This window comes from Talaromyces amestolkiae (assembly GCF_001896365.1).
Source record: "Talaromyces amestolkiae strain CIB chromosome Unknown scaffold14.1, whole genome shotgun sequence".
In the NCBI taxonomy this organism is placed as follows: Eukaryota; Fungi; Ascomycota; class Eurotiomycetes; order Eurotiales; family Trichocomaceae; genus Talaromyces; species Talaromyces amestolkiae.
In genome coordinates, this window is record NW_024468050.1 from 418,982 (window position 1) to 443,275 (window position 24,294).

The 24,294-nt window shown below is 47.7% G+C and overlaps 9 protein-coding genes across 9 annotated transcripts; 3 read left to right on the top strand and 6 right to left on the bottom strand.

The window, feature by feature from the left end:
• Nucleotides 1-131: 131 nt before the first annotated feature.
• BHQ10_007103 (uncharacterized protein) lies at nucleotides 132-976 on the bottom strand (the record flags this gene model as incomplete). Its single annotated transcript, XM_040879763.1, has 4 exons — nucleotides 132-675; nucleotides 747-800; nucleotides 869-884; nucleotides 943-976. The coding sequence occupies 4 exons, from the start codon at nucleotides 974-976 to the stop codon at nucleotides 132-134; spliced, it is 648 nt and encodes a 215-aa protein (XP_040735607.1).
• Nucleotides 977-1,362: 386 nt separating this feature from the next.
• Nucleotides 1,363-3,128, bottom strand: BHQ10_007104 (uncharacterized protein; the record flags this gene model as incomplete). The annotated part of the gene is made up of 2 exons (XM_040879764.1): nucleotides 1,363-2,873; nucleotides 2,930-3,128. The coding sequence occupies 2 exons, from the start codon at nucleotides 3,126-3,128 to the stop codon at nucleotides 1,363-1,365; spliced, it is 1,710 nt and encodes a 569-aa protein (XP_040735608.1).
• A 1,006-nt stretch (nucleotides 3,129-4,134) lies between these two features.
• Nucleotides 4,135-4,875, bottom strand: BHQ10_007105 (uncharacterized protein; the record flags this gene model as incomplete). The annotated part of the gene is made up of 1 exon (XM_040879765.1): nucleotides 4,135-4,875. One exon carries the CDS (start codon nucleotides 4,873-4,875, stop codon nucleotides 4,135-4,137), a length of 741 nt encoding a protein of 246 aa, XP_040735609.1.
• Nucleotides 4,876-5,725: 850 nt separating this feature from the next.
• On the bottom strand, nucleotides 5,726-6,745 carry BHQ10_007106 (uncharacterized protein; the record flags this gene model as incomplete). Its single annotated transcript, XM_040879766.1, has 5 exons — nucleotides 5,726-5,859; nucleotides 5,912-6,302; nucleotides 6,360-6,438; nucleotides 6,488-6,527; nucleotides 6,592-6,745. The coding sequence occupies 5 exons, from the start codon at nucleotides 6,743-6,745 to the stop codon at nucleotides 5,726-5,728; spliced, it is 798 nt and encodes a 265-aa protein (XP_040735610.1).
• Nucleotides 6,746-8,637: 1,892 nt separating this feature from the next.
• On the top strand, nucleotides 8,638-11,467 carry BHQ10_007107 (uncharacterized protein; the record flags this gene model as incomplete). Its single annotated transcript, XM_040879767.1, has 6 exons — nucleotides 8,638-9,220; nucleotides 9,311-9,863; nucleotides 9,915-9,963; nucleotides 10,017-10,799; nucleotides 10,855-11,250; nucleotides 11,306-11,467. 6 exons carry the CDS (start codon nucleotides 8,638-8,640, stop codon nucleotides 11,465-11,467), a joined length of 2,526 nt encoding a protein of 841 aa, XP_040735611.1.
• A 184-nt stretch (nucleotides 11,468-11,651) lies between these two features.
• Nucleotides 11,652-12,299, bottom strand: BHQ10_007108 (uncharacterized protein; the record flags this gene model as incomplete). The annotated part of the gene is made up of 1 exon (XM_040879768.1): nucleotides 11,652-12,299. One exon carries the CDS (start codon nucleotides 12,297-12,299, stop codon nucleotides 11,652-11,654), a length of 648 nt encoding a protein of 215 aa, XP_040735612.1.
• Nucleotides 12,300-13,138: 839 nt separating this feature from the next.
• Nucleotides 13,139-15,151, bottom strand: BHQ10_007109 (uncharacterized protein; the record flags this gene model as incomplete). The annotated part of the gene is made up of 7 exons (XM_040879769.1): nucleotides 13,139-13,336; nucleotides 13,406-13,474; nucleotides 14,304-14,474; nucleotides 14,528-14,612; nucleotides 14,671-14,943; nucleotides 14,994-15,093; nucleotides 15,142-15,151. The coding sequence occupies 7 exons, from the start codon at nucleotides 15,149-15,151 to the stop codon at nucleotides 13,139-13,141; spliced, it is 906 nt and encodes a 301-aa protein (XP_040735613.1).
• A 284-nt stretch (nucleotides 15,152-15,435) lies between these two features.
• BHQ10_007110 (uncharacterized protein) lies at nucleotides 15,436-21,476 on the top strand (the record flags this gene model as incomplete). The annotated part of the gene is made up of 7 exons (XM_040879771.1): nucleotides 15,436-15,599; nucleotides 15,655-15,774; nucleotides 15,826-16,422; nucleotides 16,593-16,677; nucleotides 17,317-20,216; nucleotides 20,268-20,571; nucleotides 20,625-21,476. 7 exons carry the CDS (start codon nucleotides 15,436-15,438, stop codon nucleotides 21,474-21,476), a joined length of 5,022 nt encoding a protein of 1,673 aa, XP_040735614.1.
• A 681-nt stretch (nucleotides 21,477-22,157) lies between these two features.
• Nucleotides 22,158-24,293, top strand: BHQ10_007111 (uncharacterized protein; the record flags this gene model as incomplete). Its single annotated transcript, XM_040879772.1, has 1 exon — nucleotides 22,158-24,293. One exon carries the CDS (start codon nucleotides 22,158-22,160, stop codon nucleotides 24,291-24,293), a length of 2,136 nt encoding a protein of 711 aa, XP_040735615.1.
• Between the last annotated feature and the right edge of the window lies 1 nt (nucleotide 24,294).

The following is a 24,294-nucleotide window of genomic DNA, read 5'->3' on the forward strand; positions in this document are numbered from 1 at the left end:
CCCTAAAAATTTAGTTGGGCCGCCGCCTTGTCCTTAAATCCAATTATGACCGACAATGGGCCGTTTAAAGGTGACAAATTAATTCACTCCGCAAGTTGTATTCAAACCCGACATAAGTAACGAGAGAAAAATCAATATTTACACAAAACCCTCAACCCCTCCTTGGTATCCTCCTTGAACTCCTTAATCAACCCATTAATACTCTTAAACCCATCACTCTTCGCATCCCTCAACATCTCGAAAATCAGACTCTCGCTTGTCGTCACGATGGCGCCTGCGTCCCGGAGTCGGGCGAGTGCAACGGGTCTTTCTTCCGGGTTTACGCTGCTGACTCCGTCAGCGACGATATAGACTCGATGACCGGCTTGTAGCAAGTCCAAAGTTGTCTGGGTGACGCAGATGTGTGTCTCGATGCCGACGATGATCGCGTCTAATTTCTGTTCTGGTCTGTTGGTGGTTGATTGATATTGAGAGACTAGGTCGTCGGTGTACATGCTAAAGGCGGTTTTGTCGATGTTGGCGATTACTTTGTTCCCTGTTTGGTTGTCGTTAGGTGCGACGAGAGATAGCAGCTCGGAGACGGTGTCGCCGAGGCGTGCTTTGTTTTGTGTTGTTATGTACACGGGGACATCGAGGACAGCGCTGGCCTTGAGAAGTTTTCGAGTTGTCGATACACTAATAGTCAATTCTCAGTTTCCTATACCTTACAGTATTCCCAGTGCCAAGTATCAGAAGATAAAACATACACCTTCGGAAACTCATGAATGTGTTCTCTGAACTTCTCTTGTATGTCACAGATGCTTGAGTCTCAATTAGCCAGTATCCCTATGAAAATGCGAGTTCGCTGTGAGCAGCAAAGGCGACATACAACAACACCGGATTCCCTATCCTCGCTTGTCAGCTTCCAATGTCACCTTCTGATACAAAAAGATCACCACTTACTGATCCGACTCGCTCTCGCAGTTAAGTTCGCCATGTTCTATTGCTTAGTATAAAGGTCAATTGCCGTGGAAACGGAAGTATCTGCAAGTTGTGAGGAAGAGTAGAGGATCGGCCGAGTCAGGAGTGAAGATGCGGGGCAAATCGGAGAAATCAGTTGGGGTAATACGATGTATGCGGGGAAATTCCGATATAGGGTTAGGGTTGTTAGGATCGGTAACCTATTTGTTGAGGAGAAAAAGAGCTGGCAAGATACTAGTATTGTCTAGCTATTGTAGATTTAGAATACACTCATGCTAAGAACAGTATAAAGAATATTCTACACTGCTTGCTAATCGCATTTCGTATCAATCCTCTTCAGCAGTTTTAGCCTGGTGAGAATGAAAGCGACCATTAAAAGAAGGACGAATAACGCTGAGAAAGCTACGAAGAATTGAGCCAGCCAAATGCAGATGCTCCTCCGATAGGATTGCTTGCTCGAGGCTTGCCAGTAGCCGACCATGAGCCATCTCCTGATTTAAAACTGGCGCTTCGGCTCGGTGTCGGATGGACAAGATCTGGTCCAGGCGTCTGAGCTGCTAGGTTGCTTTCGCCTCCTTGATATGATGCACCAGCAGGCGATGACAGAGTTTCGACATTCGAAGCGGCGTGAGCATGGCTAGAGGTTGTCGATGGGACTCGTGATGATAGTGATTTTGATGGTCGTAGCACTTTCATTGTTCGTCCACGGTTCGATTTCGCCATACCAATCGCACTGCCATCTGAGCGTCGCCATGATCCCCACGGTCCAGCAGGCTCCGTCTTTGGCGAAACTCCAGGATGAGCTTCTGGATCAACTGGTGCACCACTCTCCCTTGCAGCTTGACTATCGGCCTCGGATTGGCCGCCGTCCCTTGTCGTAGGCCTTGATTCACGTTCGCGGTCTTGCTCTTCCACCTTTGTAGACACAATGGAACCGGTATCCTGTGAGAGTGGCCGCTCAATGGTACCATGATCACGTCCACTGGCAGTTTCCTGCAATTCTGTGCCGTGCGTTTGTTGCGGTTTGGCGTAAGTCTCACGCGAGCCGTCGGAAGCGGTGTTGAGGTATTTGAACACTGCATCGTTTTCAGGACGTACAAGCGGAATGAAGACCTTGTTTCTGTCATCGTCAACCATGATAATCTTGTCCTGCGAGAAGAGAATGTCTGCGTTGTGGGACCGGAGGACATCGCTTCCGATAATGATATGAATGCTCTTGTCATCGGGGCTCATATCACGCACTGCAAATCGAACAGTCACAGTCGGAAGCTGCGGCGTGGGACTGCCAGTACGGGAAGATGTTTGATGGATGCTGGCTTCGGGGAGATAGAGAGGAAGCTTGATGTAGCGCAGGCCTTCTTCGACAATGATTTGATCCACATACCCTAACTTCTCAATCAAGCTGTACCCGAGAGAAGACGTATATGAGCCGGAACAAACAGCTGCATACAGTAACGAGTCATTGGAGAAGGTAGTCGTCAACCAGCATCGTATGATACAAGGAACAGGCCCGAGCAGAAACAATCCAGGAGGTGGCATTATCGAACTTGCAGGCGATCCACCACTTGAACCAACAATGCGTGCAGTATCGATACCCATGCTGTTAGTCCGAGCAGAGTGATGTGAATGTCCCGAAGAACTCTGGCGACCATCGGAACGATGGGATAGAGAACGTTCGGTCAGGGCATGGCTACTCATGCCGCTTCCCGTCCGAATGGGAAGCTCACTTGTCGAGCGATTGACTTGGCCGTAGTACCCATTGATTGCGCTTTCATCGAAACGAACACTGTTGGCCCTGGACGCACCCCGACGTGGCTCCTCCTCGTTGTCTAGGGTCATGTTCGTGATGATGCTGTGATGATGACCTTGATCAAACCCTTTGAAGGCATCGACGGTGGGTGTATAAGATGGCTCTAAGATATTTTTGTTAGTTAGAAGTTCTATCTGTAGAGCTTAAAAGGAATCATACCTGTGAGTGGGCCACTCATGGTGCTGGGAAACTGTGAGATTGGACCCCATACACTCTTCAACCGCGCATCATCCTCTCTCCGCCGCTCCAGCCTCGCAATCCGCTCTCCGTGTTCGAGCTGTGTGGAATACAGATCCTTGACCTCTTCAAAGACGCGCCAAATATCTTCACGAGATGCAAACGGGTACTGCGCATCCATTCCCACGGTATCTCAATGTCCGAATGAGTGAGAGCGCTCCTCGATACGATATCGATCCTCCACGGGTGGATACAGTCGAAATCAGCAATCACGATAGCCGCCTGATGTTAATCACTTCGTTTGTCCTCCTCAAGTCACCCTCCCTCCAGGACTCAGAGACGGCCCAAAAGGCCGTCTTCCCAGTCTGATTGTCGCTTTCTTATTTAGAAATGTTTAGGCCCATTCAAGAATCTTGTTGAAATATCCGTTGACTGATGACACCGATCGAGAGCGTTGGTTGAGAGCCACTTAGTAACGAACGTTGTTGAGCCGTTGCCGATGTAGGTTTATCCGTGGTCTAGACGTCAGGTAGTCCGCGCGAGGGAATGTACGGTGGGCGGGCTGCAGAGATTCGTTTGGGTGAAAGTCGAGTGAAAGTTCTCAAGTTACGATACTTGTTTTGAGTGACGTTCAATCAAGCGTGACCACGCGGAAAGTGAACGATCAGGAAGGCTGGCTGGTCGAAAGTTGAGGAAGGTGGTGGCGATCAGACTTGCTAGTTGTAACCGGCTTCGAATGATTTCAAGAAACGAAACAAAGGTGCAAAGCCTTCTAGAATCAAACAAAGACAAAGGCAATCGTGAATAACAGCCGAAGCATTGAAGATAGATAGACTCGGTCGTCTATTTATGGGTTATGTTGTAAAGTTGGGAATGATGTTTTAGGGTCTGTCTGGAGATTTTGCGGAGGGGACTAAGAATGAATTCTAAGATTGGAGGGTAGCCTGCCTCAGGCTGCCATGTCTGCTGGCCTCAACGGTCTTACCCTTAAAGTTATACTACTACTCAACTACAAATTTCTGATTAGACGAAGAGTTACATTTCGAAAGAATGATATCATGTATTTGATTTTTGAGACAAGTCTGTAAGAATGGGGAAGCTGAAAGCGACGAACTCCAGTGTGCCTGGCTGACCTTAGGGTTAGGCAGCCCTAACATCGTCTCAACCTCATACTTGTCTTCTCCTCACTACACCCCCTTGTTGATGTACAACGTCTCCAACTCCTCGTAATCCTGTCGCAACTGCGCATTAGGATAGTACCGATTTAACTTGTTTTCCCACTTCCCCAAGATCGCATCGCACAAATCCACCAAATACTCCGTCTCAGATGACCACTTCCAGGCACGCAGAAACTTCAAATTGGCCCGCTTGTCGATCGTCTTGCGGACTTCTGCAGGCCCAGTGGTGATCTTCTGTTCATTATCATCATTGAAAGGAAATTCGTACAGATTCTCGAAACCGACCTTGGCAACCTCATAGCGCTGTTGGTCCGTCACATGGAGGAAATTGAGTGCAAGCATGTCGAGCGCAACGTCCGCTCCGTGCAGGATGTAGATGTCTTCCAGCGGAATGTTGCTGGTGACTTTGTCCCATATGGTCTCTAGCTCGCCGGCGCGAAGGTAGAGCAAATGCGTATCGTGGCCGTCGAGTTGAGTGTCGCGAGCCTTGACGTCCTGGTCAATTTCCTCTAAGCGTTTCTCGAGGCGTTCCTGAAGTATCTCGAGACGGTCGTTGATTTTGTCGATTTGGACTTGCATGTCAATTTCCCGCTGCTCACCTAGGAGGATTTTGTTGCCTAGCAAAGTCAAGAATTGGGCTAGAGTGTTGATTCGATCCGTGAGTAGATCTTCGACGCTGCTGGAGAGGCTGGAATCAGAATCGACGATATCACCGTTGTCATTCTGGGGTACTGAGTTTTCCGGCTCCATTTTTATGTGTCGTTGTCTCTAGAACTTTTATGGAAGTAGTTGCAAATATGGCTTATCGAAAGCGAATTTCGCTGAACAGACTGTGCCTTGGCTATTGCGATTCGGTTGCTGTCGTGAAGGCTTGATCGTACTGTAGCCATGGCTAGCTTATATGTACTTCAGTGCGTATGAAAGGACGAATTTTTTACCGTCCTTCTGCATCGTATTTTCCTTCTCTTGATACCTGTACGCATTGTTCATGTTGTGGTTTCCGAAGAGAGCATACCATGATGAAATGAAATGGCTTTTCCAAGGCAAGTTCCATGCGTATGCCGTCTTATGAATCATTATTGCGATGCTAATCAATAACTATCATAGGAAATGCCGGATATGAACCAAAGCTTTGCGTTGACTTCGGTTTGACTTCAGTGGAAACGTTTCGAAAACTCGTCTGATTTGATCTCTACAAAGAATGATTGTGAATACTTCTTTAAGATTATGCTGGAAGCCAACGTTGACTGAAGTCTTCTGACAATTCCTTTATGCCCTAATCCGTCCGGGAATGATCAAAGCCTATTCTAAAGCATATATCTTCAACAGATATGTCAACCGGGTAACTCAAGATAGTCCCTAACAAAATGAGAAGAAGGCACATAGAAATCCGAAGAAAAGACATCTTTTCCGACAATTCACACATATCAAACAGAATACTATAGGAGCAGACAAATCTTTAATCCAATGATAACCATATGTTCATTCAATATCAAATCCAAGTAAGTACATGAGAAGCTATAGTCAAGCAATTATTATAAGCAATAACCTCATAACCCAATCGAGTAGCGTATCTATCCATGCGGAGCCGACTTGAAAATCATTTGGGAGCAATGTCCCAGGGTGGAAAGACCTCGCGAAGATTCTCCGGGGCTTCCTCTGGCCAAGTATCCCGTATAGTTCTCATGACCTCATCATACATGACTTTATATCCATTGCCGGTGAAATGCAGACCTAGACTCGCAAATCAATACCATGTCTCGAGACTCAAACGAAGACAACGTACCATCAGTCAACATACTCGCCAGCTGTTCATTTGCAGGGACATCCTTTGAACCAGTCAGCGGCTGCCCAATCTCCCACCCAGTCGATTTAATAATCGCCGTCCAAATATCGGCCACGGGTACCCCCAGCGACTGGGCAACGTCGCGACACGCATCAGCGTACCGCTTGGTGTTGGCAGCTGTTCGACTGGGGGTCTCAAAGCCCTTTTCTGCATCAAAAAACTTTAATTGGTGCTCGTTGATTGGAGGAGGGGTCAGGACAATGATTTTGGTGCCGTGTTCCCTGACTGAAGGATGCTGGATGAGGAATTTGAGGTTTTCCTTGTATTGGTCAAGGGACACTTGTTGGGCATATGGTGGCAAGACGGCATCATTTGCGCCAAAGAATATCGTCTACTTGAATGTTAGGTTCATTCTAAGAATCACCAACAGGACAGGAATGCAAAATACCATTAAACGGACCCGGCCTTCCTGTAATGTGGGAAAGATTTTTGGAAACAGAACTTTGGCATTCGCGGTCGTATACCCGCTACACTAGTCAGTCCTTGGGCTGGAAGGTGTTTATCAAACATTCTCACCTAAATCCTCGATTGACTACATCGAGACGTCTAGCATAATCTATAGCGAAATCCGTTAGAGGACACCGAATTATGCATCTCGTTGTAGCCAAAGAGTAGCTCACCACTTTCTAGAGCAGCGCCGAAGCCAAAGCCCAAACGTTGATCGTACGAGAATTGGGTGATTGAATCTCCAAATATGAAAAATTGGTCATACTTTATCCGTCCATCCTGTGATGGGTAAGAAGAAGGCATGATTGCCGATGGGTCCGTTGACATTTCGGATTCTGGAGTTTCTCAAACTCAGGGCAGGTTCCTCTCTATTTATACCTGTGCGAATATAGCCCTGCAGCCCTTTCCCTAATTTCGCAATGTATCCCCAGCCAGATTGTACACGAGTTTCTAGGGTATGGTGTGTGAAACTCGAATGGTAAATGAAAGGGGAAAAATATCCAGTCAGACAATAGTGTTGTGAACACGAATCCCGGTAGTTAATTGATTATCGACTACCTTCTCCTTCAGGAAAGCGAAAAAGAAAAGAGCCGGAAAAGAAAAGAAAATATAAGTGGAAGGATGACCCTGACGAAAAAGGGAGTTCCGGAGAGAGAAACAGAACGATCTAGAATGGTCTGGATGATAAGACAAGTCAGCAAGAACTACGTTCGTTTTTTCTCGTCACTGACGAGAGTTGACCAAAGAAGTGCCTGGATCACCAAATAAGTGATAAATTTGTGATCCAATATCCGGTATACTGGTCAACCCGACCTCCTGGGTACCTATACAGCACCCACCAAAGAGACAATCCCGGGGCAGGGGTGGCAATGGAAGAGCACTGACCTGCATGTACCTGGTACTAAGTTTCAAGTACTTTGCTATGCATCAACAGGGCGAGAGACTTAAATATACGTATCAGTTTTCCCGAACTCGTCTGGACCTTTCAGTCGAAGTTTGCAGAGTGGTCGGATTGACTGTGTAGAGTATCCCCGCGGAGCACGAGCCGGCTGGCGGGGAAGTCGTGCTTACAACATTCTACTGACTACGTATCACTGACTGTTATGTATTGATTTCACCACAGACAGAGGTATCCGGTACATACCCACCACAACCTTACACACCACCTTTTAGACGCGCATCTTAATCCATACCCCAGGAAACAATAGGTTCTATTCATTTTATATGGCTTCTGATTGGTACGATCCCGGAGAATTTTTCCCGCGCGCGCAGATAGGTTAAAGTCGATGCTTTCTTTGCATGGTGGAGCGCTGATTGTCGAGAGCGAATGCAAACTATTCAAAATCCACTAATCACCGATGAATGCGATCATGCCGGTATGAGATAGATCAACTCTAGAATGTGTGCGATGCACGAGTAGCCGCTGTCTGCATGCAGTCACTGCGAAAATGTGAGTCGACATCAAAGGGCATTGGACAATACAAGGGTACTTATGAACATGGCTAAATTGAAGCAAACCCTCTCAAGCCTCGTCAATCGATGGACGATCGCGGCCAAGGAGATACGTTATTCCGACCCGGGCAGGGATCCCTGCCCGGGATGCCTTGACACCTCGATTCTAAGGCACCAATACACATATCCGTGTGACCGCGGAATGATCACACGCTGTGTCCGTTCTGCTGGAATGTTTGGCCTGACTCTTTGTTTCGTCTGTATTTGTTCCCACTCTGTCTTTCTTACTGCTCAGCATAGTCTTCGTGACTATGGCCACAGCACGAAGAGCTAGATGACTCCGCCAGGTGGGTCTGTCAGATGATGCCAACTGACCAATCCTAATGCTCTTTGTCGTGATCTGAGCTTAGCCTCCTAGCCTGACGGTCTAACTGACACACCTACGTTGACGGTTTTTTGCTGGTTAGTCGAGCTGTGTCTTAGATATTGGCTGCACTCGCTCGACATTTCTAATTCATTTGTTTTATCTACTATTTCATTTAGTCATTCTTTTACAGACTGTGTTAATCAGTCTTATTCACCTATTGCAAAAGCCCGTGGTCATTTGTTTACCCCGGCGTTGGAAGCGGACTGACGTAACGTATCAACCCCTCGGTCAAAGGAGCAACAAGACTCATCTCGCGTCGATCAACCTATATCAAAGCCAGCATGCTGTTTTGAATCTCAACACTTCATAGGGACGGGAAACMCCCCGCCATTTCGACAACATGCCTCGCTCAGCCTACGACCCCCCGTCGGGCTCGCACGACGACGATTCCGATGAGTATGAGCATCGCCCCGCCCCAGTAACAGCTCCTGTCTCGCCCACGTATCGACGACGATTACCAGCCCACGAGAATGACAGCTTGCTTGGGAACGACCGCCGGACAAATTATGGAGCCGCAACGAGACCGGATACGTTCTTCAGATATAACACCACCGGTGGCACACTTCGTCGGTCCCGTCACCATAGCCGAAGGCCATCAGCGCGATTTGTGCCCGGCCAGAGGACACAAGCTCAGCCGGACGATACACCCAAAGACTGGAACGAGGATGTCATGCAAGGCTCGTCATATCTAGACGAACGGCTATGGTACGATCAGTTTACTTCGATAGATTGGGTGCATGACAGTATCAAGGATGGTATTCGCTTGCGGGAATTGCGAAGTCGAAAGGACTTCAAGGGTCGAATGCTGGCCTTGTTTGACGGCGCTCAAGGGTGGATTCTTGTAGCCCTCATCGGTTGTATAACTGCGGCCATTGCTTATTTTGTGGATATTGCCGATAAACATGTGTTTGAGCTAAAGGATGGTATTTGCACAACATCTTGGTTGTCAGACCGTAGAACATGCTGCATCGGTGAGAGATCCTGTGATGCATGGAGCTCATGGTCACAATTAGTTGGGTTTTCTCGATTTGACAATGAGTCGGTGGACTTTATATTTTATGTCTTCTGGGCCGTGTTGATGGCTTTGGGTGCATGTGGGCTCACCATGTTTACCAAGACGGTCGTGCCGTCGACAATTGCTTTGTCTACATTGGATGAAAATCTGGGGGCCGAGAGCAGCAATGCCCCCCAAAGCCCCAGCGGTTACTTCACCAGTTTACGTAGCAATCCGTCCACAGTCTACTATTCTGCTGCTGGCAGTGGAGTGGCTGAAGTCAAGGTTATTCTGAGCGGCTTTGTTTTGCACGGATATCTGGGATTGAAGACTCTCATATTCAAAACTCTTGCTTTAGTCTTGGCCATTTCGTCTGGTATGAGCTTGGGAAAGGAAGGTCCTTATGTGCATATTGCGACATGTGTGGGCAATATCTGCAGCCGTCTGTTCAAGAAATATCGAACCAACGATGCCAAGCGCCGAGAAGTTCTTGGGGCTTCGGCAGCCAGCGGTGTGGCAGTCGCTTTCGGAGCGCCTATTGGAGGCGTACTTTTTGGACTGGAAGAAGTCAGGTATCTATCTTCGTTCTTACGGTCTCTACTTTGCCTGCTAATGATTTGAAGCTATTACTTTCCTCCAAAGACTCTTTTCAGGACTTTCTTTTGCTGTATTGTAAGTTGTTGTACCTGTGAAGAAAGCTGGCTTCATTAACTAACGATATCAAGGCATCCGCATTATCTCTGAAATTCCTCAACCCGTATGGTACAGGCAAGATTGTGCCTTTTCAAGTACGATACGTCTCTGATTGGGAGATCTTCGAAATGGGAATCTTCATCCTTCTAGGTATCCTAGGTGGAACACTAGGTGCACTGTTTATCAAAGCCACAAACCTCTGGGCTAGATCATTCCGTCGAATCCCATTGATTAAAGGATCGCCCTTGCTGGAAGTTGCTCTAGTGGCATTTATCACGGGCATCGTGAGCTTCTGGAACCGCTATACCAAATTGGCTGTGGCCGAACTTCTTGAAGAGCTCACTGCACCATGCGATCCTACTGGTGTGACAAAATCGGGTCTCTGTCCTAACGAGAAGGAAGATATTTTGGTGGTCGTGAAGTACCTGCTGGAGGCTTTTATCGTCAAGAGTCTTTTAACCACCATTACTTTTGGACTAAAGGTTCCTGCCGGTATATATGTCCCTTCCATGGTGGTAGGAGGCTTTATGGGACGTATTGTTGGCCATCTTACGCAATATTTTGTCGTTGCGTACCCGGACTTCTTCCTTTTTGCGAGTTGTCCTGCTGTTCCTGGAGTCGAGTCATGTGTGACCCCTGGTGTCTATGCTATGGTAGCTGCCGGAGCAACCATGTGTGGCGTTACTCGACTGTCAGTAACGTTGGCTGTCATTTGTTTTGAACTGACTGGAAGCTTGAATCATGTGCTGCCGTTTTGCATTGCAATCTTGTGTGCTAAGTGGACGGCTGATGCTATTGAGCCGCGCAGTATTTATGTAAGTCAAGGGGGTCCGAATTTGAAAAAAAAAAAAAACCACTAATGTATCGCAGGATTTGCTTACTGACATGAACGACTACCCATTCCTCGACAACAAAGGTAGTCATCCAACCACCGACCAAACTTTGGGCGACCTCAGTCGTTCAACTGGACGACACCGGACTATCGATATCACCAACTCCGCACTTGTCAGGGCAAAAGACCTGCGCGGAAAGCTGGATTATCTCCTCATGGCCGGTGAACTTGACAGTGGTCTACCTATTGTGCGAGATACAGTACTGGTGGGCATGATTGCAGCCACCGACCTCGAGTTTGCCTTGGATGGACTTGAGGATGAATATGCAGAATTCTGCATCATGTCTCCTGACCATCAAAACTGGCCTGAGCCTTATAATGAGGACGGTGATTCAAGCGGCCCGGTGCATGATTTCACCATATATATTGATCCGGTATGTTTTCATTTAATATCTGTCCTTAATTCGTAAAAGCTAATAGTATATACAGTCCCCCGTTGCTCTTGACGTACATTCGCCATTGGATCTGGTCTATCAATGTTTCGTCAAGCTTGGTCTTCGATACGTGTGCGTTTTGCATGACGGCAAGTTTCAGGGACTGGTTCACAAGAAACAATTTGTGAAACACATGAGGGAGCTCGAGAAGTCTTAAATTTCCACATTTTTGCTTATTAGATACTGTCTACGCATACAAGCGCATGGCGTTTTGTTCTTGATATCGACGCATTAAATCGTATATAGATGTTTGCATTTGTCCATATATGCATTGCATTGCATGGCATTTCCAGTTCAAATCAGATCATATTATTTAGGCTACTGAAAAGAGTTGATGAAAATCAAGCCCTCTCGTAACCCTCGATCTTAATCGCAACCTCACCCTCCTCACTCCACTCCTCGCCAACCCTCTCCCCAACCCAACCAGTCACCTCCTCGGCTCCAGCCTGTCGCCAACCCTTCTTATCCGCGCTCGACAAATCCTCATCTGTAAGTGGGAAGAACGTATCGCACTCATACTCCTCTCCATCCCTTCTTTTGACCCTAGTCATCAAGATCCTCTGCACAATCTTCGACTCCGTCAAAGCCGACGACGACAACTTCAAGGAAGACTCATATATTTCCCCACCACCAATAACATAAACATGCCCCAAATCCTGCCTTTGCCCCAAAAGCTGTTTCAGCGCAACCTCTAGACCATGCGCTACCAACGCATCTCTTTTATCATCCCTGCCATCATTGCGCGCTTTCTCTTGCTGTCTTGCCAGATCATTCTCGACTTCCGCCGCCACGGACCCGGATTCGTCCCGCGATATGATTACGTTTAGTCGGTCTTTGAGGGGTCGAAGACTCTTGGGCAGGGAGTAATACGTCTTTCGGCCCATGATTATCGCATTTAACCTTCTATCCCCCTCCTTCGTTGTTTCAACTTCCGAGCTGGTTTGTTCTAGCAGGGGAGGACGTGATGTGACGCGAGCGAAAAAGTTCATGTCGGATTTTATCCGTGGCCATGGTAGGGTTCCATTTAGCCCTATGCCGAGGAGGGGTTTTGTTGTTGAGCGAGTGATGGGGGTTGTGGCGACGACGAGGGTTAGTGTGATTGTTTTTGTGGTTGGTTTCATTGATTCTACTGTCTCTGAGACTGGGTCTGTGGAGGATGGGGGAGACATTTATTCTTTTTCTTTTTCCAACTGCTAAATCGGTCCAGATGAGGAATTGACGATGCGATCTGGTTTATCTCCTGGCTTTTTGTGGGTGTTTGGTTAACTGAGTATTGAATTGAGAGATGAATGGAATTTGGAAAAATAAACTTGATAAGAACGCGTCTGCGCGCGGCGCGGGGAACATTTTATCAATTTATGGGCACCGATAAGCCCTATCGTTTAGCCCTATGTTCCTGATTTAAGCTCTCGATTACAGTGACAACCTGGAATGATATTGATCATTTTCTTGGGGAAATATTTTCTTTGATATATACTTGCTCTACTGTAAAGTCAGCCATTTCTGATTCGATTAATGGATTGGGCGAATATAACCCCTTAATACATCGTACACCTAAACGCCGGGATGTAGATAAATGTATATATCTCCATGATCAAGGTCCAGTGTCGGCGTAAGTACAAATCAACCTTACAATACTAAATACGATGTTCATTCAATTTTGAAAACGAATGGAGAAACCCGCATACTACTATTTTGTAAACCACTTTCCGCCGTAAGTGGAATCAATGCAGAAACGCCTCATATCCCGTGCCTCCCAACGCCAATGACAAGCCAAAACTACGCCATGAAAACCAGCAATCCACAATAAGCACCGAGAATCAGAGCATCACTTCTTCTCCCCATTAACGTCATTATCCCCTAAAAGCCCCTTCTGAACCGCCTCCTTGACAGCAGCCACATCTTCCTCCAACTTCTGATTTCGTCGTGTATCATGCTCATCTTCGCCGACGGTGTTGAGTTTCTCAAAGAGCCATGCTTCCTTCATGAAGCGCGTGAGGGAAAGGAGATCTTCTGCGGCGCGGACCTATTCACAGACAAGACATATTAGAGCTTGATCATGCCGGGGCTCGACTTGGTAGCAAAGAGAACTGACCAGAGCTGTCGCTTCGACATTGAGATTGTATGCTCCGACTGCTGTGTAGGCATTATCTGGGTTTTCGACCTATATTTCGGCGATATTTAGCTCATTGATGCTTTAATCTTGCTGCATCTGAAGGAAGTCAAACCCTTGAAGGCGCGAGAATGTTCTCAAATCGTTGCAATAGCTGTGTGACATCGGTGTTGATGCGGTCTATATTTGACAACTTCCCCGCACAGTCGCGCGGGGAGATCGATGGTCAGAATTGTTGCTTGTGAGCTGGTCGCAAGAAAAATAGAAAACATACTGTGTAGAGTTTTGCTGGTAGCCTGGGAGTCCATTGCTTATTCTCCCTTGTGGCATGAACGAGGATAGCTATCATCAAAAGAGTCTTTCTTAGGTACCAATCACCACAATTGCACATCCGCTAGTCCGAAAGTGTGGTTAGTTCAACCCTCTCCCCGTAGTACTTACAACCTTTAACGTTCGCTGATTCCTATCCAGTGACTTGTCACAAATCTATTCTGTTTTTTTTTTTTTTGGGACTACTCTAAATCTTTCCCTCCTGGCTATCTTATCCTCTTTTTGCTGGTCCATAAGACGATCCCCAGGCTACATTCACATACAGCGAGCCACTATACAGAAGTAAAATGGTCATGCTTCATTCAGAAGTCGATGCTAAAGAAGTATCAATATACAGAGCTGGTCCATCAAGTCTAGTAAACGCCAATCCCAATGCCTGCGAGGCACATCGTAATCATCGCACGTATTTTGACTATTCCCATATTAGATAATGAATTACTAGATACCAGATAGGAGACGACTCACCATAAAGCGTTTATGAAAGTCCGAACGCAAGAGATCCTTATGAATGTAAGCACACATTCTTCCATAGCTAGAAAGTCTGACTTACATTGACAAATTCCGGACCTCTCTTGACTTCACTACCGCGCGCTTGATTCTTGAAGACAACGTCATCATCCCAGCGACGCTTCATGTTGAAATCCTGCGGATTCAACAGCGGATTGCCGCGCGCAATGTCGTATTCTCGCTGCTCTTGCTCCTGTGCTTCTCTTTCGCGTTCCTATGCCATGATGTTAGACATTTTCGCGACTTGGGGCTGCTGATGAGGCTGACCTCTTTCTCTTTTTGTTCCTGTCGCTCTCGTTTGATCTTTTCAAGTTCGCGCATGAGTTCTGCGGCTTCGTCTTCTTCGTCGTCGCTGGTACATAATTAGCATGTCACCTTGTTCAAGCGTGCTTGTGAAGATATGGATGTACCTTTCCTCTTCACTACTATCCGACTCCGACCCTATCGAGTCGGCATCTATATCTCTTGTTTCTTCCAGTATCCTTCGCCTTTTGGCCTCTATATCCTCCGCATCAAGGTTGGCTTCCGCATCATCCTCGAGATCACGTTTGGTTTTCGGAACTGGTTCGGTACGCGCTTCATCTGTGACGCCCTTGGTCTTTGCGAAATGTGCAGCTTCAGCAGCTAATAGTTCTGCACGGAGATCGCGTGGTCCATCTGCTTCGCCGCCCTGGCCTGGTTGACTGTGAAATATTAGCAGCAGGTTTTTCAAATTATCGGACAGGTTGCGCACCGAGTTTTGAGGTGCATATAAGCAGGCAAGAGTCGTTGATGGTAGGCTGGACCCCGAAGGGCCTCTTTGCCTTGGGCCGGGTCGAATGTGGGGCGATGTGCTGTGAAGTTAGCAGGGGTAGTTAAATATACACTTGCTCTAGTATTACCTGTAGTCATGTTGAATTATGAGTGAGAGTATCGAGGGAAGGTTAGTGAATGTAGGTTGTTACGAGTCAAGTGAAGATGCGATTGATAGGCGGAAGTATCGAAAGCATTATTCACCGCCCTGGACTGATTGGCTGAAAACATCCCAGCCCGCAGATGCGATTGAATCTGCCGCCAAAAAGTTCTTGAAGCTTGTTTGTTCATTTTATCGTCTTGATATGTTGTTTGTACACTGCAACTGATCACCCGAGATTTCGATTAAACGGCATTGACAAGACTACTCATATAATACCAACATGTCGAAAGAAACCCCACTGTCAGTGGCGGAGCGGGAGTTCATCCTCGAAGCTTTGCTTGAGAACATCCGTCTCGATGGGCGTGATGCCGACGCTTTTCGCCCTCTCTCAGTGACATTTGGTGAGGAATATGGACATGTCGAAGTCCAACTCGGACAGACAAGGTGCGTACTAGACTACGCCTACTGCATCGATTATATACTCATTGCACCTTTCCAGTCTGGTCGTGCGCATATCCGCCGAAGTATCCAAACCCCGCGATGACCGCCAAAGCGATGGGACGTTTTTAATTGCGATGGAGCTCACAGCTATGGGATCTCCTGCATGGGAAAATCTTCGGTACGCCTGGAATTTGACTCACACACCGTACATATGCTGACATACTCCAAGACAAAGTGAGCTTGAGACTTATGTGTCGCGAGTACTTGACCGGGTTATCCGTCACTCCAATGCCCTCGATACGGAATCTTTATGCGTATTGAAAGGCAAAAGCTGCTGGAATATASGAGCCGATGTCCATGTCACCGACTTTGATGGCAATCTTATCGACTCCGCCTGTATCGGCATTATGGCTGGTCTACAACATTTTCGACGTCCCGACATCGAGGTCAAAGACGGCCAGGTTACAGTATTTGGCATTAACGAACGAGTACCAGTACCATTGAACATCACCCACAAACCTTTAGCAATCACATTCCAGTCTTTTCACGAAGGAAAGGTTCTCATTTTAGATGCCACCCGCAAAGAGGAACAAGCATCTGAAGGCGACCTGATCATTGCACTTAACAACACCGGCGAGACATGTGCTGTTTATAAGTCTGCGGGCAGCCCAGTGAGCGCACTCGAAGTCATCAACAAAACCAATCTTGCGCAACAGAAAGTGCTGGAACTAAACGGTATAATAAGCAAAGCACTTGAAGCTGACCTAGCCCGGCGCGCAAAATTGAACCGCGCGTCAGAGGCCAATGCAGAGAATGATCGTGAAGGGTAAGGAAGGACGCAGCACAACGAACAGTTTTATACAAGATATTATGATAGACAGTTGTGTAAATTTCTGTGTCAGCAGCCGTCACAGATCAGCCGCCGGGTTCCGGATGGAGAACCCCTCCAAGATTGCTCGTGGAGGCAGTTGCCCCTGGTCTGAAGCAGTTTCATAGCTGCCTGCGCGGCGATCCTGACATTGGCCCACCCTACGAAATTCGTGGCGGCATGCTCATCTTCGCCGCAACGGCGATGCGACCGGTCAGTGTATTAATAGATGCACAACTTTCAAAGATAGAGATCCAAACATGACAAAAGACATCAAGCGAATTTTGAAACAAGCAAACACAGAAGGATAAAAATATGAAACTCAGCCAAAGAACACCACGTACGTACGTACTTTAGATGACTTGCTGACATGACGATCATCATACGCCGAACATACCCCTGAATGGCAGCAGAAAACGGCATGTTTTGTAATATTACGCGTCCCGTACAGTCGAGAGATTCCAGAAGTGGCTTAGACGTTGGATGCCCCAGAGGCAGTCGCTGATTGGCTTTCCCGAGGACTCTCCGAACCACAGCTTTATTTGTACGGAGACGTAACTTTAGCTGCTGAACACCCCGTAAGAGCTGAGACATTTCTTGAACGACATCGCATTTCTTGCAATATCGAAGCAAAATTTCACCAATCGTTTTCTGTTAAAAGTTCTGGGATCGTCAGTGTCGCTGCCCAAGGTCGATAGACTTCGCTATCCTTTCGACTGCCCTTTTGCGACTCATACTCCAACTGAAACAACAACTTTCGATCTCGATCTGCATCTCGGCGCCAATGCTTCAGGGGCACTTTTCCTGATCCCATTCCCTTCCCCTCGCCTGCGATAATTCAACGGCTATCAGCTCGACCATTGTACGATGGCCAGCGGTCGGCCCCCTGGAAGTCATTCATCCGCTGGCCGGAATGGAGGCGACTTACTGCAGCTGGACGAGAGCAGCAACGCGTCCGTTTACAACMCCGGCCAGCATCCGCCGGTAGGCGATGACCGACTTTTAGAGCAATATAACATCGACGATTCCGACCAGCCGCGACCGTCAGTTTCGTACGATGATTTCGTGGGAGGTAGACACCCGGCCGGTGCTGGGGCGCATCCCAACACAGGATTGCATGTTGAGCATCCGGCCGGAAGTGATCCATATCTCGGTGCACCCGCACATCGCACTTATTCTCAGACGTCCGGTCTGAGTAATTTCCAGAGATACTCGGATATTGATGATTACGATGATGAGCACATGCACGATTACTACAATGATGTGGACGAGAATATATCAAGCGGTCGAGTACGGCAACAACATGAACGGAATAGTATTTTGGGCCTGGGTGGTGGACTGATGGGTCGAGCGAAAAACATGCTCGGCATGGGTAATGAATACTCGGAGATGGACCTCCCTTTGACGGAAGCTGGAGCCCGGGGATCAAGAATACAAGATGACAGTAGCGTCAAACAGGCAAAGAGGAAAAGTTCGGGCTTCAGATTTGGTAGACGAAAAGTTGATCCATCCACTCTCGGACCAAGAATTATCATGCTCAACAATGCGCCTGCCAATTCCTCGCAAAAATACGTCGACAACCATATCTCGACAGCCAAATACAACATCATCACTTTTATACCCAAGTTTCTATATGAGCAATTCTCCAAATACGCCAACTTGTTCTTCTTGTTTACCGCTTGTCTGCAACAGATCCCGAATGTTACGCCCACGAATCGATATACCACGATCGTACCGTTATGTCTTGTGCTGTTGGTGTCGGCTATTAAAGAACTGGTCGAAGATTATAAACGAAGATCTTCTGACACTTTGTTGAACACGTCCAAAGCTCTGGTCCTCAAAGGCTCCCAGTTTCAAGAGACCAAGTGGCTGGATGTCGCTGTAGGCGATATCATCCGCGTGGAATCTGAACAGCCGTTCCCTGCAGATCTCGTCTTACTGGCAAGTTCCGAGCCTGAGGGTCTATGCTATATCGAAACCGCCAATCTCGATGGTGAGACCAACCTCAAAATCAAACAAGCCATCCCTGAAACGGCGCATCTTGTGAACCCCAGCGATCTCAGCAGACTGAGTGGACGGCTACGATCTGAACAGCCTAACAGTAGCCTCTACACATACGAAGCTACAATGACAATGCACGCTGGTGGCGGCGAAAAGGAGCTCCCATTGACACCAGAACAGCTCCTTCTCCGTGGCGCTACCCTCCGTAACACACCCTGGATTCACGGTATCGTCGTGTTCACCGGTCACGAGACGAAGCTGCTGCGGAATGCGACGGCTACTCCTATTAAGAGAACTGCTGTCGAACACACCGTCAATTTGCAGATTTTGATTCTAGTCGCAATCCTCATCACCTTGAGTGTCATTACGTCAGTCGGCGATTTGATTACTCGTAAAACATCGGGTGATAAGCTGTCATATTTGGATTACGGTAACTATAATGTCGTCAAGCAGTTCTTCCTGGACATTGCGACAAATTGGGTCCTCTTCTCGAATTTGGTTCCGATCTCCCTCTTCGTCACCATTGAAATTGTCAAGTATTTTCAGGCTCTTCTTATTAATTCGGATTTGGATATCTACTACGACAAGAATGATACTCCGGCAACATGTCGGACGTCATCGTTGGTTGAAGAACTCGGTCAGATTGAGTATATTTTCTCAGACAAAACAGGAACCTTGACCTGCAATATGATGGAATTCAAGCAGTGCACGATCGGTGGAATTCAGTATGGCGGCGATGTTCCAGAAGACAGAAAAGCAGGCCCGGGTAACGAACTTGGTATTCACGATTTCAAACAGCTGCAGGAAAATCTCAAGTCGCACCCAACAGCAGAGATCATTCATCAATTCTTGGCTTTGTTGGCAATCTGCCACACTGTGATTCCCGAAAGGAGAGATGACAGACCCGGTGAGATAAGGTATCAGGCCGCCTCTCCCGATGAGGGTGCGCTGGTCGAAGGTGCTGTCATGCTTGGATACCGATTCACGAATCGTAAGCCACGAGCCGTGCAAATCACTGTGAATGGTCAAGAGTACGAGTACGAATTGTTGGCGGTGTGCGAATTCAATTCGACGAGAAAGAGAATGTCCACCATTTATCGATGCCCGGACGGAAAGGTCAGAGTTTTCTGCAAGGGTGCCGATACCGTTATCTTGGAACGCCTTCACCCGGATAATCCGATCGTTGAGGCCACACTGCAGCATCTGGAAGAATATGCCACTGAAGGTTTGCGGACATTGTGTCTGGCAATGCGTGAGGTTCCAGAAGATGAGTTCCAGCAGTGGCTTCAGATTTACGACAAGGCTGCAACTACCGTCAGCGGCAATCGTCAGGACGAGCTAGACAAGGCATCCGAACTCATTGAAAGGGACTTTTACCTTCTTGGCGCCACGGCTATCGAGGACAAGCTCCAAGACGGTGTGCCAGATACGATTCACACTCTTCAGCAAGCCGGTATCAAGGTCTGGGTCTTGACGGGTGATAGACAGGAGACTGCCATCAATATTGGCATGTCCTGCAAGCTGATCTCAGAAGACATGTCTCTTTTGATCGTCAATGAAGAGAACGCCGCTGCAACGAATGAGAATTTGACGAAAAAACTGTCCGCTGCTCAAAGCCAACTCAGCTCTGGAGGCGAGATGGAGCCTCTTGCGTTGATTATCGACGGTAAATCGTTGACCTTTGCTCTGGAAAAGGATATGGAAAAACTCTTTTTGGATTTGGCTGTTATTTGCAAGGCCGTCATTTGCTGGTAAGTAGTTTTGACAGTTTGATAGGATACATGACTAATTGTACGTTTCAGTCGAGTCTCGCCCCTTCAAAAAGCTCTTGTCGTCAAGCTTGTCAAGCGTCACAAGAAGGCGCTCCTCTTAGCCATTGGTGACGGCGCCAACGATGTTTCCATGATTCAAGCTGCCCATGTCGGTGTCGGTATCAGTGGTCTTGAAGGTCTTCAGGCTGCTCGTGCTGCTGACATTTCAATTGCACAATTCCGATTCTTGCGTAAACTTCTTCTTGTTCATGGTTCATGGTCATATCATCGTATCAGTCAAGTCATTTTATTCTCGTTCTACAAGAACATTGCCTTGAACATGACTCAATTTTGGGTGAGCATCACTCTTCCAAATCTGTTATAGAACGATACTAATACATAATGCAGTATTCGTTCCAAAATGCCTTTTCTGGCGAGGTTATTTACGAATCATGGACATTGACCTTCTTCAACGTCATCTTCACCGTCCTCCCACCGTTTGCGCTCGGTATCGTGGATCAGTTCGTTTCCGCAAGACTATTAGATCGATATCCTCAGCTCTATCAACTCGGCCAGAAGGGTGTATTCTTTAAGATCAGAAATTTTTGGGCTTGGATCGCCAATGGTTTCTACCACTCACTGATTGCCTACATCATCGGCGAATGTATCTTCTACAACGACCTCAAGGAGAAGAACGGTATGGCCACCGGCCACTGGGTCTGGGGCACAGCCATGTATACAGCCGTGCTCGTGACGGTGCTCGGAAAAGCATCTCTAATCACCAACACTTGGACCAAGTACCATCTGATGGCAATCCCGGGGTCTTTACTGCTGTGGATTGTATTTCTACCTGCTTACGGTTACGCCGCGCCCGCCATTGGCTTCTCCACCGAATACCATGGCATCATCCCCGTTGTCTTCTCTATCCCACAATTCTACCTCATGGCCGCTTTGCTGCCTGTCGTCTGCCTCAGCCGCGACTTCGTTTGGAAATACGTCAAACGAATGTACAGGCCACAACCATACCACCACGTGCAAGAAATACAAAAATACAACGTGCAAGATTACCGACCTCGCATGGAACAATTCCAAAAGGCCATCCGCAAAGTCCGCCAGGTGCAACGCATGCGCAAACAGCGTGGTTATGCATTTAGTCAGGCTGATGAAGGTGGCCAGCAAATGAGGATTGTCAATGCTTACGATACGACAAAGAGTCGTGGTCGGTATGGCGAGATGGGCAGTTCACGGCCATTGCAATGAAACCAAAACGACGACTATTTTTTATAAAGTAAAACACATATACTTCTCTTCGCCTCACCTCTCAGTCTCTGTCTACTAATTATCCATGTGTGTTCTTGTTACGATTCAACGGCGCTTGGGGTTAGCGATATCATTTTGAAACTCGTATGCTCCTGCAGTGTTTGGCTTTTGTCTTGAGCAAGTTTGTCTGCTCTTCTTATTTATGATTTGTAAAATTGTATTATCTGCACAATATATATATATATATATATATTCTTCTTCTCTTAGTTCCGGGACTCAGAAATGTTTTATGTAGTTAGGTAGCTTAAGTACGTACGAAGTTATGGATGAATGACGCAATGACGCGCGCCAAAGTATGCTTAAATCTTCCCAAGATTTGAGGAGATGAACTTATCTCTTCACACTTCCCGCACGCATCTATCAAGGCGACGCGCATTTCTAGACAGCTCTTCTTGGACGAACGGAATCATCTTTTCCAATTTTCTCATGGTAATTCGTAATATTTGAGTACGATGCTCGAGTCCTCACGCGACACGATGCGACAGTCCGATTGCACATATTATTACTCGCGAATGCCGACTTATTATTACCTCGACCAAATGACATGAACATACGCCATTTCCTGTCGCGATATATATATATATATATATAATATAACAGTATTACTTATTCTTACCATCAATGACTTGTTCCAACCCTCGAGCACCAACCTCGTCACCTTCCGTTCATGACGACGAAGCGTTCCCACAAGCCCTCTTCGCGGAGTATCCGCCCATCTTCGTCCTGCCAACTCGACTCTCATTGGAGGATCTACACAGGCTAGAAGATGAATTAGGCAGATTCGAGGCGACACTGACGTATGATGTTTCTGAAGCGAGAATATTCCTGGGCACGATTTCCCAACGGAAACGGGCGGCGCTGGAGTTGAGGGTGAGAGGGGTTTGGACGGAGGATGTTGAGGTTGTGGCTTTACCTGTGGTTGGTTCTAGTGCTGCTGGTGCTGCTGGAAAGAAAAGGGGGACGTTGGGATCGGAGTCGGAGTCGTTGATGCCGTCGGCCAAAAGGCGGCGATTGGCATCCTCAAAGGGGAAAGGGTGGAGTCAACTTGATCCTGTGGATCTGAGTAGTACTGACTCAACTGAGTCTGAAGGCGTAGGCGCAGATGCCGAGAGTGAGGCTCCGTCACCGCCACGGCAGCATAAAACGCCCTCTCAATCATCGACTGGTACGATCGAAACGCAGAAGCAGGACGCTATTGTGCCGGAAAACCACGTCAAGGTCGTGAATCTCGAATGGATAACGCAGTCTATCAAAGCCAGGAGGGCGCTGGATATCGATCGATATGTCGTATATCATGGAAAAGTGATTGCGCGCCCACAAGACTTGGCCAAGAAGCAGCATATCCCTATATCAAGCGTGAAGAAGGACAGCGAAGGCATCCTGGCCCGTGCTATAGACGATGCTGCATCCAGACCTGCTCCGTCCTCTCAATCCTCATTCACTACAAGATTCGCCTCGTCATCAAGGCACAGAGGAGGAGACAGCTCACAGCAGCAGCAATATCACCCACCAACATTGTACAGACAATCAACATCCGAGCACGATACCACAATCCTGATCCCTCCAGCGCCGGACTGGGTCAGAGACCGCGTAATATATGCCTGCATGCGTTCGGCACCTTTACACCCACCAAACGAAGCATTTATAACTCAACTCGTCAAAATCCGCAAAGTGCGTGAGCTGACCCTCGACGAAATCGGGGTCCGCGCATATAGCACTTCGATTGCGGCACTGGCGGCTTATCCATATGAGCTTCGAACACCGGTTGAAGTCCTCTCGCTACCGGGGTGTGATACAAAGATTGCGAATCTTTTCGTTGAGTTCCGGAACAGCGTCGATGGGAAATTGGAAGCTGCTGACGTACTCGATTCCGATCCAGCGATTAGCACAATCTGCCAATTCTATAATATCTGGGGTGTGGGCGCGAAGACCGCTCGTGAATTCTATTATCAGCGCCAATGGCGCGATTTGGATGATGTGATTGAGCATGGATGGAATAATTTATCTCGCGTTCAGCAGATTGGTTTGAAATATTACGATGAGTTTTCCGCCGGTATTCCGCGAGCAGAAGTGGCTGAGATCGCCAAGACGATTCATCGACATGCAAATCTAGTCAGACCGGGCTGTGAATACGATGGGCAGGGAATCGAGTGTATCATTGTCGGCGGGKACAGGCGCGGAAAGGAGATATCAGGGGATCTAGATTTGATTTTGAGCCACCGCGACGAGCGCATTACGAAGGATCTCGTCATTGATGTAGTCGGCAGTCTGGAAAATGAAGGCTGGATTACTCATACCCTGGCCCTGCACATGACGACGTCGAATAGAGAGCAGCAGACGTTACCATTTCGCGGCGATACTGGTTCGCATCATTTCGACAGTTTGGATAAAGCGCTTGTTGTTTGGCAGGATCCGAATTTTGAGATCGAGACAAACAATGGCGCTGATCCTGAAACTGAGCCGGTGAAGAATCCCAACCCCCATCGACGAGTAGATATTATTATCTCCCCCTGGCGCACAGTCGGTTGCGCTGTACTGGGCTGGTCAGGCGATACCACATTCGAGCGGGATTTGAGACGATATGCCAAAAAGGCGCATGGATGGAAATTTGATTCCAGTGGTGTACGAGAAAGGACGTCGGGAGGAAATGTGATTGATTTGGAGAAGGGTGGGAGGACGTGGGAGGAGAGGGAGAGATTGGTTATGGAAGGGCTGGGTGTTGGATGGAGGCCTGCTAGTGAGAGATGTACGAGATGAT